Raw genomic sequence first — 14,238 nt, forward strand, 5'->3', positions numbered from 1 at the left:
GAAATTTGGTTGGTTGCATCAGGCAGTTTTCTTGGGAAGAATCTCTGATTAACACACATTTAAATCCAACAAAATGTTCCCACCGTTTGGGGATATAAGGCGTGTGTGCGTGTGTGTGTGTGTGTGTGTGTGTGCGTGTGTTGTTTGCTGGGAGCCACAGTTTTCCAGGGATTTTCGGTGTTTCTGTCTGCATGCCATGCTCCCTGGGAGATGCAAACCAATAGATCGTTCCATGACCTCTCCCTCTGCAGGTGCTGCTGCCGGAGGCAAGGCCATGCCAGACCCTAATGCACCCCTCCAAGCACTGTTTGTACCCAAAACATACCTATATTTTTTTTGTTAGGACATGACACGAAGCTAAAGAGGGAGAGAAATAGCTGGGCCATCAGACAGGGCTCCAAAGAATCACAATAAAGGAATAACAACATTAAGGACAAATAAGTAAATTGAAACTTTGTCGACCCACTCCTGGAAAACCGGACAAATTTCAGAGCTACCCTTTTTCTCCTGCCAAGTGAACATACTGTGTGCTGCTTTCATGAGCTGTAAAATGAGGAAATTTATCACTGCATGGCTTTGTAAAAGATATCCTTAGATGGAGGGTTTTGTATGTTTGAAAAATCCTTTTTTTTTTTTTTTTTTTTTTTTTGTAATCTGCAAGCTGTCAAGGGCACTGATGCTCAACCTATTTTAACTGAGAATTCAAGGAATTTTTCCAGACTTTTTATTCCAAGAATAAATGAATTATTTTATTCAGAAGGACTTCCAAATCTGTAAGGCTTAAGCCCATTATCACATATTAATTTTCATGCTGTAGCAGGAACAAATGCAAAAATGCTTTTCTCCACTCGGTGGTGCCAGCTGCACAGGGAAAACATTTTCCAGTACTGTATCTGTGCAGCTCAAACTGTTCAGCAATTGTGCTCTTACGGACACAAAACACACCCAAAGCTGTAGCAATTTGAGATCAATTAAAATCTTTAGCTGCCTGATCTATCCCCTGCAAGACAATATTTTTCCAAGGTGATTTCCTGTGTACTTGGAAGAAAAGCACTTGACTAGGCTCATGTATGCTCATGTGGTTCCTTTGATAAGGAAGCTGATGCCTGTAGAGTGGGTTTTGCACCAGAACTCAGGCTCCCAAAGCGATGGTACAGGCGGCCAGCCACCCGAATGAAGTTCTGAATAAGCACCCCAGAGGGAGATATCTGCTAAACTTCTCAAAGAACCTCAAACTCCTCAATCCTAACAATGCACATTGTGAGGGAACTGTGCCTGCCATTTCAAGATAAGAGAGGAAATCAGTCTGTGACTGCAGAGAGTGATTTTGATTGATATCTGGCATTGCAGCTCGACCTGATTTTTTTTTTTAAAGGTCTCTTCAAGTGCTAGGGAGTGAATAGTAAAATAAGTAGGTTGTTAAGAAGTTTAGGCAAAACAGCAGAGTAGTGAGCTCAGGCCGTAGCCATCTAATGTTCTCAGATGTCCAGAAATGCCTCAGCCATGACATCCTTGTCCCACGCTGCCTTGGCCTGGAATAATAACATCTAGGGCTTCTGTTCCACTTTATCCTGACACTCCCATACAGATGTTTATGACTGGGATTTATTTCATATTAGGGTTCTCTGTGTGTCAGCATCTCAGCAAGGATATCAACATTTGTCTCTAAAGCCTTTTACTTTCTCCATGCATTCCATATTCCATAAACACTTTGTTTCCTTTCTCCATACATTAATTGCTTTGGCATGAATCTTTACACTGGTTCGCAGGTGCTGTCATGTGGCACAAAGACTCAGGATTAACCACTTCTCCAAGACATCATCTAACAAGAATAGCTTGAGTCAGAACAGCTGGAAAAGGACCTGGAGGTGCTGGTTGACAGCTCAAAACGAGCCAGCAGTGCCCAGTGGCAAAGAAGGCAAATGATATCCTGGCCTGAGTCAGCAATAGTGTGACCTGCTCTGTACTGGGCACTGGTGAGGCTGCACCTTGAATCTTGTGTTCAGTTTTGGATCTCTCGCTACAAGAAAGACATTGCTGGGGCAATGAAACTGGTGAAGGGTCTAGCAAACAGGTCATATGAAGAGCAGCTGATGCAGCTGTGGTTGTTTAGCCTGGAAATAAGGAGGCTCAGGGGAGACCTTACTGCTCTCTTCAACCGCCTTTCCTTCAAGGACATTGTACCAAAGTGGGCTTGGGCTATTTCCCAAGCAACAAATGATAGAACAAGAAGAAATGGCCTCAAGTTGTACCAGGAGAGGTTTAGATTGGATATTAGGAAAAGCTCTTTACCAAGAGGGTTGAAGAGTATTGGAACAAGCTGGCAACAGAAGCTGTTGAGTCACCATTCCAAGGGGATATTTAAAACACATGCGGATGTGTCACTTAGGGACAAAATTTAGTGGTGGACTTGGCCATGTTAGGTTTGTGGTTAGACCTAATGATCTTAAGAGCCTTTTCCAACCTAGAGGCTTCTATGATTCTAAGAACTGAAAGCACTGTAAGATCAGTGTGGATAAAATAGTATGAGTCCTCTCACCTATTTTAGCTATAGCAAATATCAAGTATTACAACTTTTGCTGATTTTTCTCCTGGCTGACATCAGATGCTGTCAAGTAAGAGGTACATTAACTGGGAGATCCTGACCACAATGTAAGCACTGTGGCCTCCCTCAGCCACCTTCGCAGGGAAAAGCATGCAAGTCAGAAGTGGATTTTGAGTCCTGCAGGATCACAAAGTCTCCAGAAAAAGGGAAATGCCTGGGTGTTTATGCAGTTTTTCTGCTGTTGCAAATTCCTGCTTCTGGAGTGTGAACTTACGTTCATATTGGAAAGGACCTGATGATCACTAGAATTTTTGCACGATGTTGTATGTGGAGACTGAAAACTTCCAGGGTGCTGTTATACGACATCATCTTTCCACTTCGAGTCAGTTTTTGAGATCGTTGCTTTGTGGCAACTAAGCATAGGTTTTCCTCTTGAGCTTTTAGGAAAAAGACTCTACTGGCTGCTGTTTGTGGTCACCTATGGCCCATACCTGCTGTAATACATTCCAGTTACTCAATAAGTAGGTAAATAACTTTTATATTGATGATTTGTCCTGCATGTTCAGGGCATTCAAGACCCTAGATACACATTACTAAAGAGGTAATAGTCATGAAAATTAATACTGGTATCAGAAGCATGGACATTTTGTGATCCCTGTTGTCATTCACCCAAACTGCAGAAGGTTGTCTGGGGAAGTGAGACATTGGTCTTCAGTGAAATAGCTTTGATGTGGAACACCAGGGTGACCAAGACTAGGTTCTCCTCTCAAAGAGTTAACAGTGAAGAAAGCAGTTATGAAACTATAAAGAAGAAAGCTAAATGTAAACTTTGTGTTAAAAAACAGTGCAGGTGCTCCTCAGAGAGAGTCTGCATACTTATCTCAGAGCCCAGAAGTCTCACACAAGACGACCTTGTTTATATGAATTTTGTGGTTAAGCCTCATAAATTGCCAGGTGCCACCTGGATTTGAGAGTTCTGTATTGTGTTCAGTTCAAATAAACTGTGGTTAGCACCAGTGTTGTGTGGGGAACTCAGAGGGAGAAGGATACGTGAGATAAACAGCACTGCAGTGTCTTTAAAAAGCAGAGGGAACACAGAAAGAGTGAGAGCACGCATGAGAGACAGCAAACAAGCCTGACATTTGGAACAAACTGGGCAGGCTCAGCAGCAGCTCTACAAACTGACAACGAGCTGAAGGTAGGCTAGCAGTATTAATGACAGCATCCCAGATGTTTGTAGGACATCCCAGTGTTGGTTCCTTGTCCTGGTTTAATGAGCAGGTCAGTGATTTTATATGTGCTTCCTCACTCCAGAGGTCGTTCTGTTCATTTTGGTGAGCTTTTTTATAAAGCAAAGTCTTCCTTGATGTGAAGAAAAGTATTGCAATCTTGCTTGTCTTCAGAATTGTATGAAATACTGTGATCTGGGGGAAAAAAGTGATTTCTTTTCCCTTTTCAAGAGAAAAAGAGGTGATACTGAACACAGCTGTTTGAGTTGATTAAATAAACATGGCTAGAGATTCATGCTTGGGGATCCCTCTCTAAGAATCTGAGCGGAGTAGGCAAGGTGAAAAAAGATTGTTCAGCATGACCCCCAACTAGAATAACAGAACACAGGCATTTTGTATGAGTAGCAGGAAATATTCCTAGCACTGGGAAAATTTCTTGCTCTCCCAAGAGAGCTGCTGTAATCTCCACTGCCTAGGAGCTAGACAATTCAACAGCATTTGATGAATAGACAGTTGGCAACAATTAACCACTGCAAAGGTGAAGGTCTGGTAACCTGAGAAGGCATCTTTGTCATTCATTTCTTCCAGGACATGTTCAATGAAAGAGGAAAAGAAAAAACTGCTTGAACTTTCCTTTAGCATGGGTAAACCCTGTCGGATTCATTTGAGCTGGTGATTAGTAGCAGGAGTCAGGTCATGGCTTTGGAGATGAGTGTGGCACTGCAGTGGTACTTACTCAAAGGGTCAGAAGAGCAGAGAAAGTATTAAATATTTTGCATTAAATGTAGTCCGTGCTGGCTGTTTCTTTACAATGACTTTGATGTCGTCCTGTAGAGACATTACTCATGGTTTAAGAGATTCTGAAAGTGCTGCTGGTGATGGTGAAATTACACAAAATTGCATAGGGTGTTATGTAGAAGAGAAGGATTTGTGGGCAGTATAGGGCAACTAGGTATTCAATTACTCTGCAGGTGGTACAGAACTATTCAGGGGAAATGGGTTACTGGTCAGAGCATAAATCTCAACAAGTCTGTCACAAGAGGCAGACAAGAAATTGAGACAGTAGTGACGCTCTGAATACATCTGTGCACAGCTGCACCTCACAGACCTGTGAACAGCAGAATACAAGCATGCTTGTTGCCAGGCTGGATCAGCAATGGACAGCAGGGGACTGCAGTGCAGACAGAGATATTTAGGAGTATAGGCTGCTGGACAGAACAATGTGGGCAGATGGGGACAGTGGTATGGGCAGCCTGTTCTCAGTGGGATGGAGTGAAGAGAAGCTGGGAAGAAAACAAACCTAAATTTTTATTGCCAAACCTAATGAATGATTTTAAAGTACAACTCAGCTCTTCAGGAAAGAGCTAATCAGAGTGGTATGTTATTCTGGATGTGGAACTTAATTAATGCATGCAGTCCTTTCCCATCAGACTCTGAAGGGCTGTACTGAAATGATGCTTTATTGAAAGGTTATAGATGAAATTTTCTCAGAAACCCTGGGCATCATCACTTTGGACCATGACTTGGATGAAGGACACCTAATGAAGGACGGCTTCTGAAAAGACAGCAAACTGAGATTTCTAGCAAGTTATGTGGATTACTAAGTGATGATAACATCAGTAACAGAAATCACAGCTATATAATTTCTAGTTCTAGTGCATTGTCTTAAGGTACAGTCTTCCTCATTTTTATTACTCATACCAAACAGAGCAGTAAAACCAAAATAAGTCAAAAAACATAACTGAATTTTCTCTATACTGTTTGTTTACTTTGTGCACTTCTCATAGGCAGGTAGTGAAAAATAGGTTAGTCACTCTTGTTTCTATACAATTTTATTTTCTGGGTCTGATGCAGTAGCAAAAAGTTTCCGTGTTTGAGGTGAAAGTCTTGTATTTATTTTTATACACACCATATTTCCATGGAAACCACATTGGTATTACTTTTGGCTGCACTTCTATGAAAGCTAAAATTAGGGTCAAATTTACACAGACATTTTCAGATATCCAGTACTAGCAATCCTTACAGAGAGATCTCAGCAAGGTACATAAATGAATGACAATGTATAAATATTCTCTCACTATCAAATCTGAAGCCAGCATGCATTGCTGTATCCCCTTTGTAGTTTAGGGAACTGTAGTGAAGACACATTCCTCCTGCTTTAATGGAGCTACTCATTAAGCACATGCCAGTCTGGGGCCTGAATAAAGTCTACACTGGCATTGAGTAGTATGTGCTACTCTGCCCATGTGGAATGCCATGTAGAAACACTTCTGACCAGATTCAGAACTAACAAGGAACATGAGAGCGGTGGGTTTGCTGATTTAGATAATATATCATGAACACACAAAATTTTACCTTTCAGACACCAATTGAGTTCAGTTTCACATTAAAAAAATCACCAACTCTCAGAATGTAATGCTGTTGTCTATAGTAGCATTACTTATGGTAAGCTCCATCAAGCAAAAGAAGGAAGGGACAGATTTGGATGTTTACTACAAGATGAATAATGGCTTCATGTAAAGTGCACAGGTGAGCAAATAGACATGTGATGCCTGAGGATCAAAGTCAAAATAAATTTGGAAGTTCATCTCATATATTGAGTAGACAGCCTTTTAATTTGGAAACTAAGCTAAATTACATCTTTCTGTTTCACAGGTGATCTAGTTTCTGTGAGACTGCAGATGTCAGCAGCATCACAAATGGACCTACCTGAAGAACTTCAGCATACATACACAAAATTTTCTGAATGGAAATTCAAGCTCTTTAAATTGCGATCATTTGAAAAACCACCCTCTGATGACAGCCAGCATATACACAAAGATCAGGCAGAAGAGGCTGTTTCTTCAAACAAAGAAATCATCCTCCATAAAGACGAAGCAGTGCCGGGAGGAGAAAACACAGAGTTAACAGGCAATAGGCAGGGACTTGAGGAAGATGCCCATGCCATGAAAACACAAGACATTAGAGCTCATCAGAACAATCTGAAGCAACTCTGCCGCATCTGTGGGGTTTCATTTAAAACTGATTGTTCCAAGAGAACTTACCCAGTGCATGGGCCAGTGGATGATGAAACTCTGTACCTTCTGAGAAAGAAAGAAAAAACAGCAACCTCTTGGCCAGATCTTATTGCTAAGGTTTTCAAGACTGATGTGAGAGGGGATGTCGACACTATCCATCCTACTCGATTTTGTCACAACTGTTGGAGTATTATACACAGAAAATTCAGTAATACTCTGTGTGAAGTGTATTTTCCTAGGAACAGCACAATGGAGTGGCAACCCCATTCCCCAAACTGTGATGTCTGCCATACTACCAGACGAGGAGTCAAGAGGAAAAGCCAGCCCCCAAGTGTGCAACGTGGCAAACGTGTCAAAACCACTGTGGAACGTGCTCAGCTAAACAGAGGTGTAAAAAACCAACAAATCAAACAAGCACAGATAAATAACAAACATTTAATGAAAGAGATTGTCAATTGCAAGGATATACATCTCAGCACCAAGCTGCTTGCAGTTGATTACCCAGTAGATTTCATTAAATCCATTTCTTGCCAAATTTGTGATCATATTTTGGCAGATCCAGTGGAAACAACATGCAGACACTTGTTTTGCAGAACTTGCATCCTTAAATGTATCAGGGTTATGGGCAGCTATTGCCCCTCCTGCTGGTATCCTTGCTTTCCAACTGATCTGGTAACCCCAGTGAAATCCTTCCTGAACATCCTTGATAACCTGAATATAAGATGCCCTGTAAAGGAATGTGATGAAGAGATCTCACATGGAAAATATGGCCAACACCTCTCTGGCCACAAGGAGATGAAAGAAGGAGAGCTCTATAGCTACATCAATAAAGGTGGCCGACCGAGGCAGCACCTCCTGTCTTTGACAAGGAGAGCTCAGAAACATCGTCTGAGGGAACTGAAACGTCAAGTCAAGGCTTTTGCTGAGAAAGAAGAGGGTGGTGACATAAAGGCTGTATGCATGACTTTGTTCCTGCTAGCTTTGAGAGCAAAAAATGAACACAAACAAGCAGATGAACTGGAGGCTATAATGCAAGGGAGGGGATCTGGACTTCATCCTGCTGTCTGTCTGGCCATCCGAATTAACACGTTTCTCAGCTGTAGTCAGTATCATAAAATGTACAGAACAGTAAAAGCTGTCACTGGGAGGCAGATTTTCCAGCCTTTGCATGCTCTTCGCACTGCTGAGAAAGCCCTCCTACCAGGTTATCACCCATTTGAGTGGAAACCTCCCCTGAAAAATGTATCCACTAACACAGAAGTGGGAATTATAGATGGACTATCAGGACTGCCGCTCTCAATTGATGATTACCCAGTAGACACAATTGCAAAGAGATTCCGATACGATGCAGCCCTGGTTTGTGCCTTAAAGGACATGGAGGAGGAGATCTTGGAAGGCATGAAAGCAAAAAACCTGGACGACTATTTGAATGGCCCCTTCACTGTGGTAGTAAAAGAGTCCTGTGATGGAATGGGAGATGTCAGTGAGAAGCATGGAAGTGGGCCTGCTGTCCCAGAGAAGGCTGTTCGCTTTTCTTTCACAGTCATGAACATTTCTATAGAACATGGGAATGAAAGCAAAAGGATCTTTGAGGAAGTAAAGCCCAATTCAGAGTTGTGCTGTAAGCCCTTGTGCCTTATGCTGGCTGATGAATCAGATCATGAAACTCTGACAGCAATCCTGAGCCCCCTCATAGCAGAAAGAGAGGCTATGAAAAACAGCGAACTGCTGCTTGAAATGGGGGGCATCCTGAGGACATTTAGATTCGTCTTTAGGGGTACGGGATATGATGAGAAACTCTTGCGGGAAGTGGAAGGGCTGGAGGCATCAGGTTCCACTTACATTTGTACCCTGTGTGATGCAACCCGCTTGGAGGCATCCCAGAATCTGGTCTTCCACTCCATAACCAGGAGCCATGCTGAAAATCTGGAGCGATATGAAATATGGAGGTCCAACCCATACCACGAGTCTGTTGATGAGCTCCGTGACAGAGTGAAGGGTGTTTCAGCCAAACCTTTTATTGAGACTGTTCCCTCCATAGATGCATTGCACTGTGACATTGGCAATGCAACAGAATTCTACAGGATTTTCCAGATGGAGATTGGTGAACTTTACAAGAATCCTGATGTGTCTAAAGAGGAGAGGAAGAGGTGGCAGTTGACTCTGGACAAACATCTCAGGAAGAAGATGAACTTGAAGCCTATGCTGAAGATGAGTGGAAATTTTGCTAGAAAGCTCATGTCCAAAGAGACTGTAGAGGCAGTATGTGAATTAATTAAGTGTGAGGAAAGGCATGAAGCTCTAAAAGAACTAATGGACCTTTATCTGAAGATGAAGCCAGTGTGGCGATCCTCATGCCCTGCCAAGGAGTGTCCTGAACTGCTGTGCCAGTATAGCTACAATTCACAGCGTTTTGCAGAGCTCTTATCTACAAAGTTCAAGTACAGATATGATGGCAAGATTACAAATTATTTCCACAAAACACTTGCTCATGTTCCTGAAATAATTGAAAGAGATGGGTCCATTGGGGCCTGGGCAAGCGAGGGAAATGAGTCTGGAAACAAACTGTTTAGGAGGTTCCGAAAAATGAATGCCAGGCAGTCTAAGGTCTATGAGATGGAGGATGTCTTGAAGCACCACTGGCTGTATACTTCCAAGTACCTCCAGAAATTCATGAATGCTCATAAAACATTAAAAAGCCAGAGCTTCACCATTGATTCAGGGGGTAGTTTAGGTGACTCCTTGCTACTGGAGGTCTTGGAAAACAGTGATACAGCAGAACTCTAAATGTACAGCACCTTTGGTGTTGGGTTTGTGATGGTGTCTCCTTGCAAGGAATCAGATTCTTCAAACCTGTAGAGGTACAGAGAAGTCTGAAATTTACACTCCCTCTTAAGGTGTTGAGAGGAGTTCATTTAATAAACACTGTGTGTGTTGGGCATTCTCCAAGAGGAAATGCACTGGTGCATTTACCAGTTGTTATATGAGATGAAAGCAGAAAAAATTGCAAAGAAGGGTCTTTGTTTTGTTCTGGTCATATTGTTTCTAAGGGATAAAATCAAAGCAAGCAAGGTTTTAGAGCAAGTTTTAGTTGGGAGGGAATATGACTGTGGAGAGTTGTGACAGTTGCTGCAAAGGAGAATTGCTGTTTGTTTTGTTTGCATTTCTTTGAATATTTTGTTATTTACTTTTTAAGAGAGCTTGATTGTTTTTGTGATGGTTCTTTGGGTTTTATAAGTAAAGATTCATCAGTGAGACAGCTGGATAATTGTTTTGGATAAAGTTCAGTTATTTTTGTAGAAAATACTTACTAAAGATGCAAACTTTGATGTCACAAACTCTACGAATATTATTATTTAACATATATATATTGTAGTACTGCTTAGGAGCAGATGACAGTATCATCATGCTAATTTACTATATAATAGGAAAGGTAGCTGAAGTTTTTAGAAGAAATTTTTATCACAGCCTGTTTACTCTGAAAGGCAAACTTGTGCTCCTAAATCAGGATTTACAGTACCTTGTGGTTATCTCATTATATAAAGTACATTCAAGCTCTGCTGTGTGACTTGTTGCTTCATGAGCATTTACTTCTATGGTAACTTCAGTATATAGTACAATTTGCATTTGTACAGTTTTATTGAATGAATTCCTAGCCTCACTGAAGTCACCAGTAAATCCTCATTAATACCAGTAGGTGCACAGTTTCACCAAGTGACTTTAGTCACAGCAGTCCCATTTCTCAGGAGATGGTTATTACCTTGATCAGATACATGCCAGTAGGATATTTCCCTGACTGCTGCTGCTGTACTCCAGCTCTATCTGATACCAAACTTTTTCTCACCTGGGATATACCACATGCACAGCTTCATTTTCCAAAACTGTAAAAAAGGGATAATGTTTATTAACCTCAAAGATAGTTGCTTACATAACTAGTTAAAAAGCAATAAACTCTCTTGAACATTCTGTATGCCATATTTTTCAATATTACGGCAGTGTTTAGTTGGTATTTGTCTTTCTGAAGTGATATGTAGTACATTCATAATTCATAAAATTATGACTTTAATTCACTGACATATTCATGAACATACTCAAGTACCTGAGATGCCTCCAAATCATCCAGCCTTTCAGATCTGCATCTGTGGCTAGGGTGTTACTGTGTTTGCAGTAATGTTTCTGAAACAAGATTAAATGCGGAAACAATCAAAGCACGGATCTAAAAGAATCCACTTTTTTTTTTTCATTTTGATGTGGCAGAAGTTGGTTTTTGAGTGTAAGTGAACAGTGAATTTAAAAGAATTAATGGTCTGAGGTTTGTTTTGCAGTATCTTGTTCCTGTTGTTTACTATATCTTTAAGGGTCTGGCATTTACCATTTATGGACAATTAAAAATAGAATTAAGAGCTAGTAATTAGTACAAATATAATTGTTATTCTAATTATGCCTTTCTTTTGGTTTCAGCTAATTAAATCACTATTTTTAAAATAGTCTAATTTAGGATTTTAGTTTAACATGATTTCGTTAAACATAGTTTAACACAATGTCAAAATATGCAGTTGGAAATAATGTCTACTCTCTAAGCAGTCATGAGAGCTACAGAATTTTCTGTATGGTGTATCATGTATATCTGCACTTACTGAGTATTCATTTCTAGATTAATTTTTTTTTAATTTCTTTGAAAACAAGTATTTGTTATATAGCATATAATATAGTTTTGCATAATTCGTTACCAATAAATGCAAACCACAAATAGACCGGTTTCCTAGGGAGTATAAATAGCAGGTATAAAGAACATTCTCAGGCAGTTATAGCTTTGCAAATACAGTTTTCTTATTTGGTCAGCATATATTTCATATACACTTTTCTTTTCCTCTGTATGTATATTTAGGCTAGATGTTTTACCTTGTGTTTTATCCTTGAGTTTTCTTGAATGAATTAGGGGTTTGTTTAACAATCTCGACTCCTCTCATGGTGATTTTCACCCCATTTAATTGTTATATATAGTTCTCATTGCCTTTTGCACAGGAGTGGATTTCAAGTAATCCAAAGTCATCCAAGCAATGCACTGTTACTGATATGCATTTGTGTCATGGAGTGATGGACCAGGCTTTGTTGATTTTGCACATGTAATTTCAGTGACTCTAACTGAAACATGGTCAAATTCCAAATTCAATTTAACAGACTGCTGATATAACAGTTCTCAGTGTCTATGACTAGGCTGAGTAAGTTTGATCCTTGTACGTACAGTTTCTCTAGACAAGCTTTACATCCTGGGGTAACTCATCAAAGTGAACAAAATGTGACTGGGGACAGAGGAACACAGTGCCATGTGGCAGTATTCTTTTGTGAGATATTTTAAGCTATAAAGTCACATTTCACCCTCTACCAGCTCTGGGCAGGATAGCTGACACAGAGAGGTACTACTATTTTTTCCCCCTTTTCTGTTTTTTTTGGTCTTGAATCTAGTTTAATCTTCTATTTCCCCATTGTTGACATCTTTCTGTAAATCAGTTGAGAATTTTGAGTTCATTAGAACAAACACTGAAAGGGTAGGTACCTGGAAGTGAAGCTTTTGTAAAAAGAGCAGAAATAACGATGCCGTATGCACACAGCCATGCACTGGAAGGCCAACAAATCCTGGCTGCAGACAGGTGCAGCATTTGGTAATGCAGCCTGTTGTTAAGCTTTCTGACTTGGAAGAGGCTTTAGAAATATGGAGAGATTTCTATTCATGGTACTCTTTCAAACCTTCACATTCTCTTTTTTACATTAATAATTGGTACAAATCCTTCAGTAATTACAGTAAATAATTACCACCTTGTTCTGAAATTGTAGTGACTGTAGTTTTCATACATTCAGATTATGTATCTTGTTTTGTTTGGTTTTGTTTTATTCCAGGGTTTGGTATTGTGAATTGCCATGTTATAAATGATGTGAACTATGTGAGAAGCCACGATTCTGCTATCATATGTTCTTCTTCCTCACAGGAATAACTACATTGTCTTTACATAAATTAGCTTTGATTTTTAATCAGGTAGCTCAGAAACAAACTCTAGATATTTAAAGGATCCTAATTTCTGACTACACTGAGTTATTTGCTTTATTTCACTGAATGGCTTCATAATTTTACTTTTTCTTAATGTATTACAGTTTCTTATCTCATCAAACCAGTTTAAAATAAAGTCTTATAAATATTTAAGTTCCTGACTTTTTATTTCTTACAGTTTTTCAATTATGCACATAACTTCCTGGTGGGAGTCTGAGTTTTCATTTAAATTGTGGATGCTTTTCACAGTTAGGCTGTTCTAATACCCAGAGGCAGCTGTGATTCCAGTCCTCTTCTGGAAGTCACCAATTTAACACAAATGAAGATTGTGAATCTCAGCAGTCCTTTCAGCACCCTTCTTCACAGGCAACTTTTTGACAGAACACTAAACTGATATAAAACCAGTTTTATTTAGTCTGTAAATGTCTTTTGGTTCATTTGCAAATACCATCACAGATTTTTTTATAAAATCAGCCTTGCACTGTTATAACTGTGCTAATACTCTAAGTATATTTTGCATCAAAGTTTGGCTCCTCACTAGAGGTTAAGCTGTAAAGATTAGTTCCAACCTACCTTTCAGTCCATTATTTGTAGCTAGCCTTATTCTACTTCAGAAAAACCTTTCTTTCTTCCTTACAATATCTACAGGTTAAGAGATTTATGTGAACCAACTGGTTCAACTGGTTTGAATGGAACTAATGATGAGCAAATCAAGCTATCTGATTTCCTGTGTAATCAGATAACCAGACATCTAATATTTATCTGGACTTTATATCACCAACTCAGCTTTTTCATCTGGCCTCAAGTAAAAAAATTGTTGGATGGAAAAAAACCAGAGCCCATATAAGGCAAAAACCTAAGCCTCAACCAGTTTTCTGGTAAATTAGGATGATATAACTCTTTAACTCCTAAATCTGTAATAACTGACTGAATTTTATTTTCCATGTACTCCTGTGGAGAGAAGATGAAGAATAATGAGGCTTGCCACAGCTCTTCAGAATACTGCTTTAGGGAACTAAATATGGTGTAATGGTCAAGCAGCTGACCAGCTGCAACTACTAAGTGTTTCCTTAAGTGTTTAAGGAGCTTTTGTACATTTTCATCAAGCTTAATATTGTACATGATATAAAAAGACACATTAGGGAGAATTTAATTAGCAGCTTTTCTAGCAGCATCAGGAGAGAGGTCAAGAGGTACATTTTTAATTCTCCCCCTCTGGCAAGTGGACAAGTAACTACCACCTCAACAAAGGAGGTCCTGCACATCTGTGGAATGGCCAGAGCCCTGTTCTTTCTGTACATGTTTATGTATTTAGAAACTGGAGAGTTTATAAGGTTATCCTCTTGCTTTTTAATTTTTTCCAAAGTAAAAATGGACTCTACAGTGCACAGTTTTTGAAGT

The 14,238-nt window shown here is 39.8% G+C and overlaps 1 protein-coding gene across 1 annotated transcript; it reads left to right on the plus strand.

Moving 5' to 3' along the window:
* The first annotated feature begins 6,455 nt into the window (after positions 1-6,455).
* Positions 6,456-9,578, plus strand: RAG1 (recombination activating 1). Its single transcript, XM_002199682.5, has one exon. The coding sequence runs from the start codon at positions 6,456-6,458 to the stop codon at positions 9,576-9,578; it is 3,123 nt and encodes a 1,040-aa protein (XP_002199718.5).
* The last annotated feature ends 4,660 nt before the right edge of the window (positions 9,579-14,238 follow it).

This window comes from Taeniopygia guttata, chromosome 5, assembly GCF_048771995.1.
Source record: "Taeniopygia guttata chromosome 5, bTaeGut7.mat, whole genome shotgun sequence".
Lineage (NCBI taxonomy): Eukaryota > Metazoa > Chordata > Aves > Passeriformes > Estrildidae > Taeniopygia > Taeniopygia guttata.